The sequence below is a fragment of the Tenrec ecaudatus genome, chromosome 1 (assembly GCF_050624435.1).
Source record: "Tenrec ecaudatus isolate mTenEca1 chromosome 1, mTenEca1.hap1, whole genome shotgun sequence".
Classification (NCBI taxonomy): domain Eukaryota; kingdom Metazoa; phylum Chordata; class Mammalia; order Afrosoricida; family Tenrecidae; genus Tenrec; species Tenrec ecaudatus.
Window position 1 is genome coordinate 213,358,927 of NC_134530.1, and position 13,739 is coordinate 213,372,665.

At 39.5% G+C, this 13,739-nt stretch overlaps 1 protein-coding gene and 1 pseudogene across 1 annotated transcript in view; both read left to right on the top strand.

Moving 5' to 3' along the window:
- LOC142439425 (complement factor H-like) overlaps nt 1-2,493 on the top strand; it is an 86,165-nt gene extending 83,672 nt beyond the window's left edge. Inside the window, exons 21-22 of the mRNA XM_075541774.1 lie at nt 1,344-1,526; nt 2,297-2,493. Coding sequence (XP_075397889.1) covers nt 1,344-1,526; nt 2,297-2,493 — 380 coding nt within the window. The remainder of the gene's footprint in view (nt 1-1,343; nt 1,527-2,296) is intronic.
- Nucleotides 2,494-5,770: 3,277 nt separating this feature from the next.
- On the top strand, nt 5,771-13,168 carry LOC142439431 (ATP-binding cassette sub-family D member 3-like; annotated as a pseudogene).
- Nucleotides 13,169-13,739: the final 571 nt, after the last annotated feature.

Consider the following 13,739-nt stretch of genomic DNA (forward strand, 5'->3'; position numbering starts at 1 on the left):
GGATGGCCACCTAGGACCTGTATATATATGTTTATTTCATGTTCTTTCTACCTCTTTGTGACGAGGTTTAGGCTAAAATATACCTCTAATCCCACAATTGAGGCTTAACAAAAGTATTAGTTTAGCTTCCATTCCCATACCATACAAACTAGCAACCAGTAACCTACATCTTGGAGATATACAAACTGACTGCTCAGGCAATTGAGCCTGATAAATACTACACACGTGTGAACTTCTCTGATCAATAAGATAATATCATTATCGACTAAAATAATATTCCTAGCTTAGTATGGCTCTAAACCTTAGTGAATCATTTAGGATTTAATTCAATAAAATGACAAATCTGTACCAGAAATAAAACCAGGCACTTAGAGAAACAACAGCTGTAAGGATAGATACGGTACTATCACCTGAGGACAGCCCTAATATATGACAACTTAGTTGTTATAGCTTGGCCCTGCCAAATCCTCATAGCCACAGTGAAATCGCTGAATGCACGGGTGCCACAGCAAAAGGTAGTGAAGAAGCTGCGTGGTGTTTGGTTATCATGACGAATAGCATGCGGGGTCTTAAAAGCTTGTCCCAAGCAAGCAACTGTCTAAGACAGTGGTTCTCAACATCTCTAATGCCACGACCCTTTAATATAGTTCCTCATGTTGGGGTGAACCCCAACTGTAAAATTCTTTTTATTCCTACTTCATAACTGTAATTTTGTTACTTTTATGAATTGGGTGACCCTTGTGAAAGGGTAGTTTGACTACCAAAGGGGTCACGACCCACGAGTTGAGAACCACTGATCTAAGGGAAGTGTCAGCTAAGTTCTCATGAAGAAGCACACCACCCTGTGTGAACCAAAGATAAAAGATTTTGAAAATCAACTTAAAAGCAGTGTGTTTTCTGTAAAGTTAAAATGCGTTTTAATCCCTGAACATGTTCAAGGAGTTGATGTTTTCTTTGAAATCACATTTTTTTAAATGTGTGATCCAATAGACAGTATATTTTATTAGACAGAAAAACACTCATCATCTTAGTCATTAATTTTTCATGAAGATAACATTGATAGTGCAAAACAGATATATTTATCAATGTTTTATGTGTTTTAGAGTAGCCTTCAATTTATATGATTTGTTTCTTCCATGACAGAATTCTTTTCTCAGTAGTCACAGAAAACTTTATATAACACATTATGCTGAATTTTTATTTTCCACAGGTAAATCAGCAAGGTGAGTTAATTTCTCATTATGTCATATAGTACATTTATGTTGTGTGTGTCTCTGTGTGTATATATATAAATCTATATATATGTATATATATATGTGTGTGTGTGTGCATACATATATTAGATCCTAAAGGAAAATGTGGACCTCCTCCTGCTATTGAAAATGGAGACACAACTTCATTCCCAGACAAAGAATATGCTCCAGGATCATCAGTGCAGTACCAGTGCCAAGCCCTCTATATAATTCAGGGCAACCATAAAATCACATGTGTGAATGGACAGTGGTCACAACCACCAAAATGTTTAGGTGAGTACCTCAGTGTTTCCTTTGATTCAGGAAAAGTTAGAATAATAATCATTATGTTTTGCTAGACATGATATAACATCACAAACTAGCAAACACCCTTGTGTTGAATAGCTCACTTCTACATATTAATAAAGCAAAAATTTTTGCCATAGAACCAATTATCATCATGCCACACAGAATTGAATTGCTTTCTAGGGATTTTCAATGTTAATATGTAAACACATGAAGATTTAGAAATTCTTACTGAATCAAAAGGTACAAATATTCCTTTAACGCAAACCACTTATTAAAATAAATGACCTTGTGATTCCCTGATATATGTTCAAGTTACTCCTTATTAAGTATGATGCACCATTTTTGCATCGTCGAACAATTTTCGGGCCCCTGGGTAGCACAAATGCTTTACAGTCATCTTCCAACTTGAAGGTAGGCAGTTTGAGGCCGCGAGCTGTACTACAGAAGAAAGCCTGGCAATCTCTTCCTATTAAAATTATAAACAAGAAACTCTATTAATGCAGTTTGTTCCAGGCACACACACACATGGGGTTAGATCCCACTCAACAATTCAGAATTTGTTTAACTGCAATGAGTTGATATTTAGGTTTATTATTGTCACCATATCAAAACACACAAGATAATTCCTGACAGAGAGGAAAGATTTTTGGAAAGCATGCCCACATCATTATTCACCACTGTTTGTAAGCCTAAAAGTCTACAAAATATATTTTTTGCTGGCTAAGAGTTTTTATATTTGTTTGTTCTACTTTCAGATGCGTGCATAGTATCAGAAAGCGACATGGAAAGACATAATATACAGTTAAAATGGACACAAAATAAGAAAATTTATTCTGAAACACGTGATACTGTTGAATTTAAATGTAAAAGGGGTTACAGGGAATTGACACCAAGAGCCAGTTTTCGAGCAACTTGTCGTGAAGGGAAAATAGATTATCCCCGCTGTGGCTAAAGCTGTGACTGAAGTATATTCTTATAATCAAATTGTATACATTTCCTGAATTTTATATATGGTAATGTAATTTCTCAAGTTTTTCAACTCTTATGTAAATTTTACTCATAAATTAGAATTTGTTGTATAGAGAATCATACAATTATAATATCAGAGACAGATATTTGACTTTCTCACATACCTTATTAAATGTTGCCAAACCACAAGCAATGTGTTCTGTTTATAAAACATCCTTGGTCAAAGGTTATAGGCACTCAGTCCAGTGCCAGCTGTGTTCCATCACTTTCCCAACAGTGAAAGGTTTTCAACATAATGCCAGAGGCTTTCTGAGACTCCTAGTCAGACAAAATAAGAGCTTTAGTTGTCTCCATCTTCAAAGAAATATTACGTGGAAAGAATTTTGATGGTCACAAAATATATCCAATTATTTTTCTGTCCTCACTATTAAGCCATTTAGCTCCCTATAGGTACATATGCCAGGAAAATTCAAATATGTGGTCTCCTATAACATATCTCACCCGACTGATTATTCAAACCAATTGTCAGGAGAGATTAAAATTGATTTGAGTTTACAGCGATCGTAACATTGACATACACTCTGAGGAAAGTCCAATTTCATCTAAGCACCCACATACAAATACATGTACACAGTACTACGAGATTTGATCAATGCTTCTAAAACCAAGATGGGCAGAAAAGTTGATAATATGTTCCAGGGAATGTAGGTCAGTTAATGAGTCCTGGCTAAGCCACTAATTGAAATGGTTGGGAGTTCGAACACATCCAAAGGCTACATGGGAGGAAGCCCTGACTGAATGCCTCCAGAAAGATTACAGCCAAGAGAATTCTGTTGGGCAGGTCGACTCTCTCACCTGAGACCACTCTGAATCCACACTGACTTTACAACACATCAGAACAAGATGGCATTTGAATTGGAGACAGCACATAAGAGTATTTGTGTTAGTAGTCTCAATTACTTTATTTTTAACCTATATTTGAAACAAACATTCATATTTTAAAACAAGAAGGCTAACAAAAGGTACTGTTGATGGTTTTCAGGACTTTGAAATTATCTTTGGGCCTAATAAAACTTTCTGTATCTAAATGCATGTGTCAACATCCAAGCCTTTCGAGAATTCACAAAAGATCAGGAAACAATGACAGCGGCGGGGGAAGTTGATGCTGGATGGAAGTCATTAGCACAGATAATGGCCCAGGAGTCGACAGAATACCAACTGATCTGTTTCAACACGCTGATGGAAGCTTTCCCACTTAATGCCAAGCCATGTGCAAGGCCAACCTACTGGAACACACCCATGTTTGTGCCTGTTTCAGAGAAAGACTACCTAATAGAAAGCAGGATTTGTCCATCAATACCATTCGTGTCACATGCAATTAAGATTTTATGGAAAATTATTCAAAAGTGACTGTAGCTGTACATCCACAAAGAGTTGCCAGAGATTTCAGATGGATTCAGGTGGGATTAAGACCACTGGGACTTCCCTGCTAATGCAAGCTGGGTCTTGGAGGAAAGCAGAGAAGACTAGAAAGATGCTTACCTGTGTCTCATGGACTATGCAAAGGCATTCGACTGTGTGCTTTATAACAAACAATGGATAGTGTTGGGAAGGATCATAATTCCTGAACACTTCTTTGTGCTCCTGTGGAACCCTTATAAAAACCCCAAAAGGCGTGGTTCTAGGAGACCAAGGGAAAAAATGCCTGCTTTATAATCAGGAAAGGGTTTAACAAGATTGATATTCCATGATATGAATCCGCATTCTGAACAAAAAATATAAAACTCTGCCCTATGTGAAGAAGAGCCCAACACCAGGATTGCAAGAAAGCTATTAACGTGTGAGAAGCAGGTGACACGCTCTTCCTTGCTGAAAGACAAGAGCCCTCGAAGCACGAGCTTAACATCAAGGATTTCAGCCTTCAGTGGGATTACAGCTCAAAGAGTCAAAAATCCTCACAACTGTAAGCCCCGTGTTAAATGGAGAAAAGATTGAAGTTGTCACTGATCGCCTCTTGCTTGGAGTCACAACCAACACTCCTGGAATCATCAGTCAAAAAGGGTCGGGGGAAGACATTGCATTAAACAACTCTGCTGCTGAAGGCCTCTTTAAAGTGTGCAAGAGCACGATGTCCTTGGAGGAATCAGGCATCTGTGACCTAATGCGTGGCATTTTCAATTGGCTCATAAGTTTGTGAAAGATACACAATGATTAAGGAAGCCTGCAGGAGAATTGATGCATTTAAATTCATGCCTTGGAAAACAATAGCGGAAGTTCCATGGATTGCCAGAAGAATAAGCAAACCCTGGAAAAAATCTAGCCTAGAATTCTCATGGACAGACAGGACTTTAGCTAGTGTACTTTGGACATGTTGTTGGGAGAAAACTGTCCTGGGAAAAGGAAATCAGCTTGGAAAAGTAGAAGGTCGGTGAAGAAGAGGGAGCCTCACAAGGACTGGGCTGACAGAGTGGCTACGACAGTGGTTCAGAGACAATGACAAACGTTATTTTTTCTATTGCCCTGTACGGGGCAAAGTGGTCATGTTTCCTTCCTTCTGCTTTGATTATGATCGCTCTGTGTTTATGAGTTGCAAACAACTCAAAATCTTCTAACAGCAGTAGCAACAATCACAATGTTTGCATTATTTTTTTCTCTAATGAAGAAATTAGTGACTATTGAGCAACATGATTCTGAAATGCAATGTTTATATTTATATATTTCAAATAGCATAAATTAATAAAGTTCTTGTCGAAAATTCCTCTTCATTTCCAAAAAATAGGAAACATCTTAATATCAAATTTAATTTGAAATAAAAGGGCAGAACTAAACTTTTTCCTTAGTGTGTTGGATTGTAGGCCTGATTCTGAGTGTATTTGTCACGGGGAACCAGAATATATCACTGGATAGACTGAATCAGCTTTGTTTTCTTAGGTATGGAACAGTCTACATTTTAATATTTGGAGTTATAATAATTATTTAAACTATCAAACTGATTTTTAAAACGATAAGAACTCATATCCACAAATTATAGCATAATAAAGAAAATGGAAGAAATACAAAACACCAATCTGCAAAGTAGCTCTTGGTGTGAAAGGATGGAGGAGCGTGTTTCTCATAACCCGGATTAGTATTTAGCTTATCAATAAAAAAATTTTAATTTCTATTAATCTGTGGTTTAAGAAAAGGTCTTGTGTATCTTTACTTATGGAAGAGAGAAGAAAAGAATAAAGAGCAAAGAACTGATCCCTGATCACCTGAACATGGAGCTGCAGGGATTTAAAGCCTGCCCCAAGGTGGAAGGTCATGTGCTCTTTCAGTGCTCCGTGGATTTGTCCTAGTTGGCAAGATCACCATAGAGGGCAGACTGAGGTTTCCTCAGCACTGTGTAGCATTGCCTAGGGCTGTCATAGCTGCCTTGTGTGGTGCACAGTGATCCCAGAGGGCAGGCTGGAGTTCCCCTGCTCTTTTGGTTGAGTTGGGCCTCGAGCAGAGTAGAAGCCCAGAAGTCAGTGGTGGCATTTGAAAGGAAAGAGAGGTAGTGAACAGGAAATAGAGAAAAAGAAGAACAAAGAAAGAAAATGTTAAATAAAAACAAAAACATTCCGACTCCTTGAGACTGATTGCAGTGGGAAAGATACCAGGGAGAGAGAATAAAGAGAGGAGAATAAGAGCAGTAAGCAAGGAGATAACTGAGGCTTGATCACCTGACTGTGGGGATGCAGGAGTCCCAACCCTGCCTCAAGGTAGCAGGGTGGTATGCTTGGGGTAGGGTCCCACAGATGCTGGGCAGAATTACCCTCAAAGGCAAGATCACAGCCGAGACAGGCAGCGGTTTCTGCAACAGTGATGAGCACTGGGATTCACGGCTAGATCTCCCTTGTGCTGTATGCAGCAGGGGAGGGGTGAGTTCCCCAGGACATGTAAGACTTCCCCAGATGTTTGGAGGATCACAGATTGGACAGTAGCCCACTGCCACTGGGCTTGTCCTACTAGTGTGTTTCAGGACCACTGATGCCCTAATACCTGAGAGTTCTTGTTTTTTGTTTGGTTGGTTTCCTTGTCTCCTGGCAAGCAGGAATTGAACTAAGTTATTCTGAAAGCGAGGCCTGCTCCAAGGGGTCGTTTTTAGGTTCACAGGCTCTGGGATCTCTAATTTCTGGCCTTCCTTAGCATGGGCTCCATTGTTATATTAATGTATGTTGAAGGACTCTTTCTACCACTTGTCTTAGAGTTACGCAGTGAGCCTAGGATTTGTAATTTTTACTGAGAAAATGTTATTCTCTCTTTTTTATATTGGATTATGGGCGGCCCATTTGGGGGCTGTCACATTGACCCCCAGACTGGGAGACCCAGCTTATCAGAGAGGTTATCTTCTTCTTGGCCAACTGGAACTGAATTGGCCCGCTGGACTAGGGCTATCTGCTATTTCTGTCACCCAGGGACCTGACTCTGGTAAATTTCCCAACAGCTTTTCAATTGCTCCAAATCTATGACGATCCACTGAGCCGGTCCCCGGGCTATGAGAGAAGACAGTTCACAGTGCAGGGAGCTCTGCTGTGGGGCCCAGTGCTAACTTTCCTGTCTGGGATTTCATCCCCTTTGGGGCATACGCCTGAGGAATTCCCTACTCACCGCCCAACAAGGGCGCTGATAGCTGCTTAGCCAGGGCCCAGGAGCCCAGCACACTGAACGGAGTGCGATTTAGTGCATTCCTGGTTCACATTGTGAGTGGAAATTTTTTTAAATGTGGGGTTCAGGACATACCTTAGAATCCTGATTCTGATTTGCAGACTCTGCCTCCCAGTCTCTTTCAACCGACCTCCCCATGTTCTAGTCTGGGAGCAGGAGCTCTAGGCAGGTTAACCCAACTAGACACCATCTTCTTCCATCTCCCTGCCATTTCCTTTCTTAATTGCTGTGTGTGAGTGTTGATTACATTGATGGGGGCTCCATTAAATGACAGCCACTATAATGTCTGGAAATGTAGAAGAGCCTTTTATTTGGTTATAACTGGACTGGGAGAATCAAAAGCAGTCCAGAGTGAACATCTCAGTGAGTTTTTAAAGGCAAAACTCATTCATTGTGTATTGAAGCAAGCATATGACAAAAATAGAAAGTAAAATTAATATTCTTTTGATTTAGTGAGCTTTATAGAGTACAGGATTGATTATACCATCCTAGTTAATAAAATGAGAATAATAATATTCTTATTACAATATCAAAAGGAACAATGTTATTAATTACACTGTTCTGATCACAGGAGCAAAGAATACATTCTAAAATCAATCACCAGTGGGGATTTCCGACAAGGGCATCGGGAAGGATACAGGTCATTCAGAAGTCAACAAAATGCCATCACTTTGATCTGTTGCCTCTGTATACACATTAAAAACTTCAATCTTTTATATTTTTAGATACTTCAAAATTTCAATTTTTCAAAACTTTAAACTTTTCTATATTTATCTTAATGTTGTCTATTGGTACTTGTTTTTTTCCACTGAGTTGTGACCCATACCAAAGACTGAAGTCTTTATTTTCCTTAGCAAGTGCTTGAAAACCTCCTCACTTTAATCAAGCAAATATGTCATCTGCATGTTGAAAATTATATCATGTTTGTTAATAAGCCTTCCGCTAATCCCGATGATGTATTCTTCTTCCTATAGTTCGTCTTCTCAAATTGTTTCCTCATCATAAAGATCAAATAAGTATATAGTAAAAGACTATAGCCGGGATGCTCATCGTTGGTAATTTTAAACCATAAATTATTTTCTGGTTCTTTTCAAACCTCTGCCTTTGGTCAAAGAGCAGATTCTGAATGAACACAGTGAAGTGCTCTGGAATTCCCATTACTCTCTATGTCCTTCCTAGTTTTTAATGGTCCACAGAGTCAAATGTCTGTGCATAGTAATAATCAATGTAACATAAGTAAATATATTTCTGTTATTCTCTGATTTCAGCCAAGATTAATCTGACATCAATCATGACATCCTGTGTTAGTCTGGATTGAGTAGAGAAACAAATCCAGAGACACTGTAGTAGTCTAGGTAGACCAGAGAAACAAAATTCATAAACACTCACATGGTATAACAGTTTTATATAAAGGGTAACTGTACATTTAAGTATCCCAACATAGTCCAGTCCAGGCCCATAAGTCTGACATTAGCCCATATGTGTGACACCAATGTACAAACTCACAAAATACACACAATTACATTGAATGCAGGAGTAAAGCCAATCAGTGAGGGTGTAAGCATGTCAGTGTTGGCAGGGGTCCCACTTCACCTCCAGTAACTAGGGTTGCATCAGGGTAGGTCCATGTGGCTTCTCCTCAGGGATGTCTGGCAGGAAGTGAGCCTTGCCAGCTGAGACAGAGAACTAGCTAAGGGAGCTGCACACTGGTCCGACCATCAGAGAGGAAGAGACCAGAGAGGTGAGGCTTGCTGAGTCATTAATCTTCCTCCCGCTTCAAGTATGCCCATATATGTTTATCTGCCAGATTGGCTCAATAAATCTTATCTATCACAGACGCTTATATTTCTTTAAGAAAGATCTTTCTATCAACTAGTAATTGTATATTCAGAAAAGCTCCCAGCCCCAATTCAGATCAAGTTCATAAATCCGATATTAGCCAATATATCTGATACCAGTCTATGAATTCCTATTCAGACACACAGCCATGCAATGATGCCAAATACAGGAATATCACAGGGACCTGGGTGGAAATCATGTGGATCCAATGATGGTGGAAGCATCTCAGGACTGGCTTGGTTCTCCACATGGCTCCTCCAGGTCCAGGGCCCTGTCTCCTTCACTGTAGTGCAATGTGGCTTATCAACAGGAATGTGCCACAGGGAAAGTATGTGCCCTGCCTCCAGGGGGGAAGACATGGCCACACAGAGGCATGATTGGCTATGACTTGATTGACAGGCTAGACTACACCCCTTTGCACAAGTTGACAGTAGATTGTGCAACTGCCACACATCACTTGAATTTCTCTTAGCTCTCCTAGTATCTCTGCAACCAGTTTTCAATTAATTTCAATAAAATAAATGTTAATTGCATGTAATATTAATAAGATTCATAGAAAAAGTTTACATTCTTTTTTGTCAGCCTTATTTGGAATGGATATAGTTCGTTGCCAGGTACCTGTCTTCCCAATTTCTTGAGTTTCATGAGCTCAAACGGTGCTTCCAAGTAAGATTCACTGGCACTTATGTGAGGAATATCTCCATGCTTTCACATATTATAAAATATGAAACCTGGAAAACACAATGGATAATCCAGAGCAGCTGCTCACACAAGATGTAGAAAAGTTGTATAACAGTGTAATTGATCTGTATTCAAATCCTAGTAGGCCATTTTTATACATAGTTTTATATGTCAAATTGACAATGATGATTGGAGCACAGAGCCAACCAATTATGACTATACATGGCTATCTCTGGGCTGTTTCTAACACAATTTAGAAGACCTATGGATAAGATGACAACACCTAAACAAAAGTATGAAGTAGAATATAGATACATTAATTCCTGGCTCCTGACAAACAATGATGAAATATGCTTTTACATTGAGAATAAAAGAAAATAAGCAGACAATACACTGAGTCTTCTGCCCCTGCATAATTTCATTTTGTTCTGGTTCCTCATGGGCTTTCTTGATAACAAAATTGCCAAATGCTTTGCCACTATAACTGATTATCTGGTTGCCAACTATCTGTTCCTCACCGGGCATATCCTTCACATCTCAGGACACCCATTTAGGACTGCCAGAGCATGACTATCAAAGTGCAATAATGCTCTCATGAATGTCTTGAGCTCTAAGGTGAATAGTTTTGGTTGCTTTTGAAATGATCACATTGGCTGATTTTTCTATGCAGATTACAAAATGAGTGCAAGTCCTAAAGGATTTAAATCGTGGAAAATATGTATGTAGCATGCTCTGTAAGCAGAAAATAAGTATTGAAGGCTCCTATTCATACCCTTGAAAATTTATTTTGGAGAAATCTTTAAGGCAGATAACATTATCAAGCTTGATCATATTTCTTTAGCAAAATGTCTTAATTTTGAAGTTCAATCTAGAGCCAACATTCTAATTTGTGGCCTTAATGGCTGTTCACTATTCTGTATTCTGGTGAACTATAGCCTCCTTTTGAGGACATTTAACTAAATATGAGAGAAGTATGAAATTTTATCCTTCTCAAAGAGAGTATATGATACCTGGAAGACTTTGGGTCTAAGTGACACATAGAGATGGAAGAAAGGATCAGTAAAGGAAGTGTATCTTTGAGCTGGTACTGAAGGACTATTTGTAAAACATCCAAATGGGCCATATCCTGGTAGGTGGAGGAAGCTGGAACAGTATTCATGATCAGGGGTGGAGAAAAACAAAAATAGGTGATGGCAAGATTCTTATATCATAAGCCCGTTTGTTTTGGATGAATGTACAAGCAAATCTAGTTTGTATGCTGTTAGTCCAGGTGAACTAGAGAAACAAATCCATAGAATCTCATATTTGTATAAGAGAGAGTTTTATATAAAGAGCAATTGTACATTTAGAACGCACCCCAACTCAGTACATACCAAGCCCACAAGTCCGATATGAGCCCATACATCTGATACCAATCTATAAAGTCTTCTTCCGACTCACGAAACACACGCATTGACCCAGAATGCAGAAGGATCACAGGCCAGTGTAGAAAGTCTTTGGATCCAGTGGTGTTGTAAGCATCTCAGCACTGGCAGGGGTCATTGCATTGTTTCTCTGGCTCCAGAGGTCTGGTTGCATCAGGGTAGCTGGCTTTTCCAGCTCAGTGCTCTAGAGTAGCTCAGTGTGTCTTGTCAGCTGCATTGTCTCCCAGGGAGCGAGCTGAGAGAGAGTCTGTTTCCTGCCTCCAAGCAGGAAATACCAGATATCCCAGAATTCTAAGAAGGCCATGCTCAAAAAGAGGCCTCATTGGTTATGACCTGCCTGACAGACTAGACCTCCACCCCTTTACTTTTAGTCCTCTCAAGTCCCAAATTGATACCAGATCATGTAACTAGCTCAGATGTGGACAGCTACATTTATAGTCATTGTCAGAGGGTTGGCATCACCCTCTTGAATATGTTGCCTCAGATGTCTCTTTGGAAACATCATGAGTGCTATCTACATGTGGATGGCAGAGGCAATTATGAATTCAAACTGATAACTGAAGGTAAGTTTGAATTTGGCCCTGACAACCAGAGAATGAAACCTGCTCAAAAAAATAAAATTATTGATTCCACTTAGAAATACAAGCTAAATTGTAAAATGAAACTGAGATTGTGTTTGTATTAGTTTCAAAACACAAACAAAGCAGCAGAATAAGTAGCTAGAGTGTAATTAAGTACAAGTTGTTAAAGCGTTTCATATCACATGTTGTCAGGGTTAGGTGCCTTTGAGAAAGTCTGACCCACAGCGACACTGAAGGAAACATCACATAGTCCTGCATCATCCTCACAACCTCACAGTGGTCCCTGTGCCTGAGCCCATGGATGCAGCCGCTGGGTTAGTCTTTCTACTTGAAGACCTTCCTCTGTTCGCTACCCCTTTACTTGACCAAACGTAATGTCTTTCTTGAGGGACTGGCTCCGCCTGACAATATGTCCAGAATATCTAGAGCTATGTATCGCCATCCTTTTCTCTAAGGAATACTCTGGCCTTACATATTGGTGTGTCTTTTTAGCAGTCCCTGGTACTTCCAGCACGCTTTTCTGGTACCACGGTTCAAATGCATCGATGCTGCTACAGTCTTCCTGATTCAATGTCCAACGTTCACATGCATATGCTACAACCAAAAGTAGTATAGCTTTTATCACATGCACCTTAGTCCTCAAAGGAACCTATTTATTTCATTACTCTAAATGGATCATGGGATCTCGTGCATCACATTTGCATAGAGTAATACATCTTTTGATCTCTTGAGCTCTGCTGCTTTGAGTATTTATTCTAGATCCAAGCAAGACAAAACCCTTAACAACTTCAAACTTCCCTCCACTTATCATGATGTTACCTATTGGTCCAGTTGTGAGGAATTGAATCTTTCTTACATGGAGTTGTAATCCATCCTGGAGGCTCTAATCCTTGATCTACATCAGCAAGTGCTTTGATTCCTTCTCATTTTCAGCAAGCACGGTTATGCCATCTGTGTGTTGATGGTTGCTAATAACCCTGCCTTCACAACTGATGCCCACCTTGTTGATAATCCAGCTCCAGGGATGATTTGCTCTACATATAAATTGAACAAATACGGTGAGAAGATTCAACCCTGCCACATCTTTCTTGATTTAGAACCTGGCATCATTCCCTTTTTCTTTTCACACAATTGCCTCTTGATCCCTGCACAAGTTCCTCATGAGCACAACGAAGTGTTCTGGAGTTCCCATTCTTTCCAAGCTTAACCCCAGTTTATATGGGTCACACAGTGAAATGCCTTGGTCAGTCAACAAAACACAAGTAAACATCTTTCTGTTGTTCTCGTTTTGAATGAAGATCCGCCTGATATCAGGAAATATATCCCTTGTTCCATATCTGTTTCGGAATCCCTCCTGAACTGCAAACAGAACCCTACCAATGTCCTGCTGAAACTGCAGTTGGATGATCTTAAGCATAATTTTACCGGTGTGCACTATCAATGATATGGTTCTATAGTCTGCGCATTCTGTTGTATCACATTTGTTTGGAAGAAGAAAAATATGGATGTCTCCCAGTGAATTGGCCAGATGGTTCTCTTCCAAATTTCCTCGCATAGGCAAGTGAGGGCTTCCAGTATTCCCCAGCTTTCTGAAACATTTAATGGGTATTCCCTACAATCCTGGTTATTTATTATTAATAGATTTTAATGCATACATGGGGGCCCCCCTAAAAACACAGAATTTCATGGGGAGGAACAGAGATTTATTTCCAATAATTTTTATTAGGAGCTCATACAAGTCTTATCACTATCCATACATGCATCAATTGTGTAAACCACATTTGTACATTCATTCCCCTCATCAGTCTCAAAAGTTTTGCTTTCCACATAAGCCCCTGGCATCAACTCATTTTTCACTCCCTCTCCACTGCCCCCTCCCTCATGAACCCTAATCATTTATAAAATATTATTTTGTCATATCTTCCACTGTCCCACATTTCCCTCCACACACTTTTCTGTTTTCCATCCTTCAGGGAGGATGCTATATGTAGATCCTTGTAATCAGTTCCCCCTTT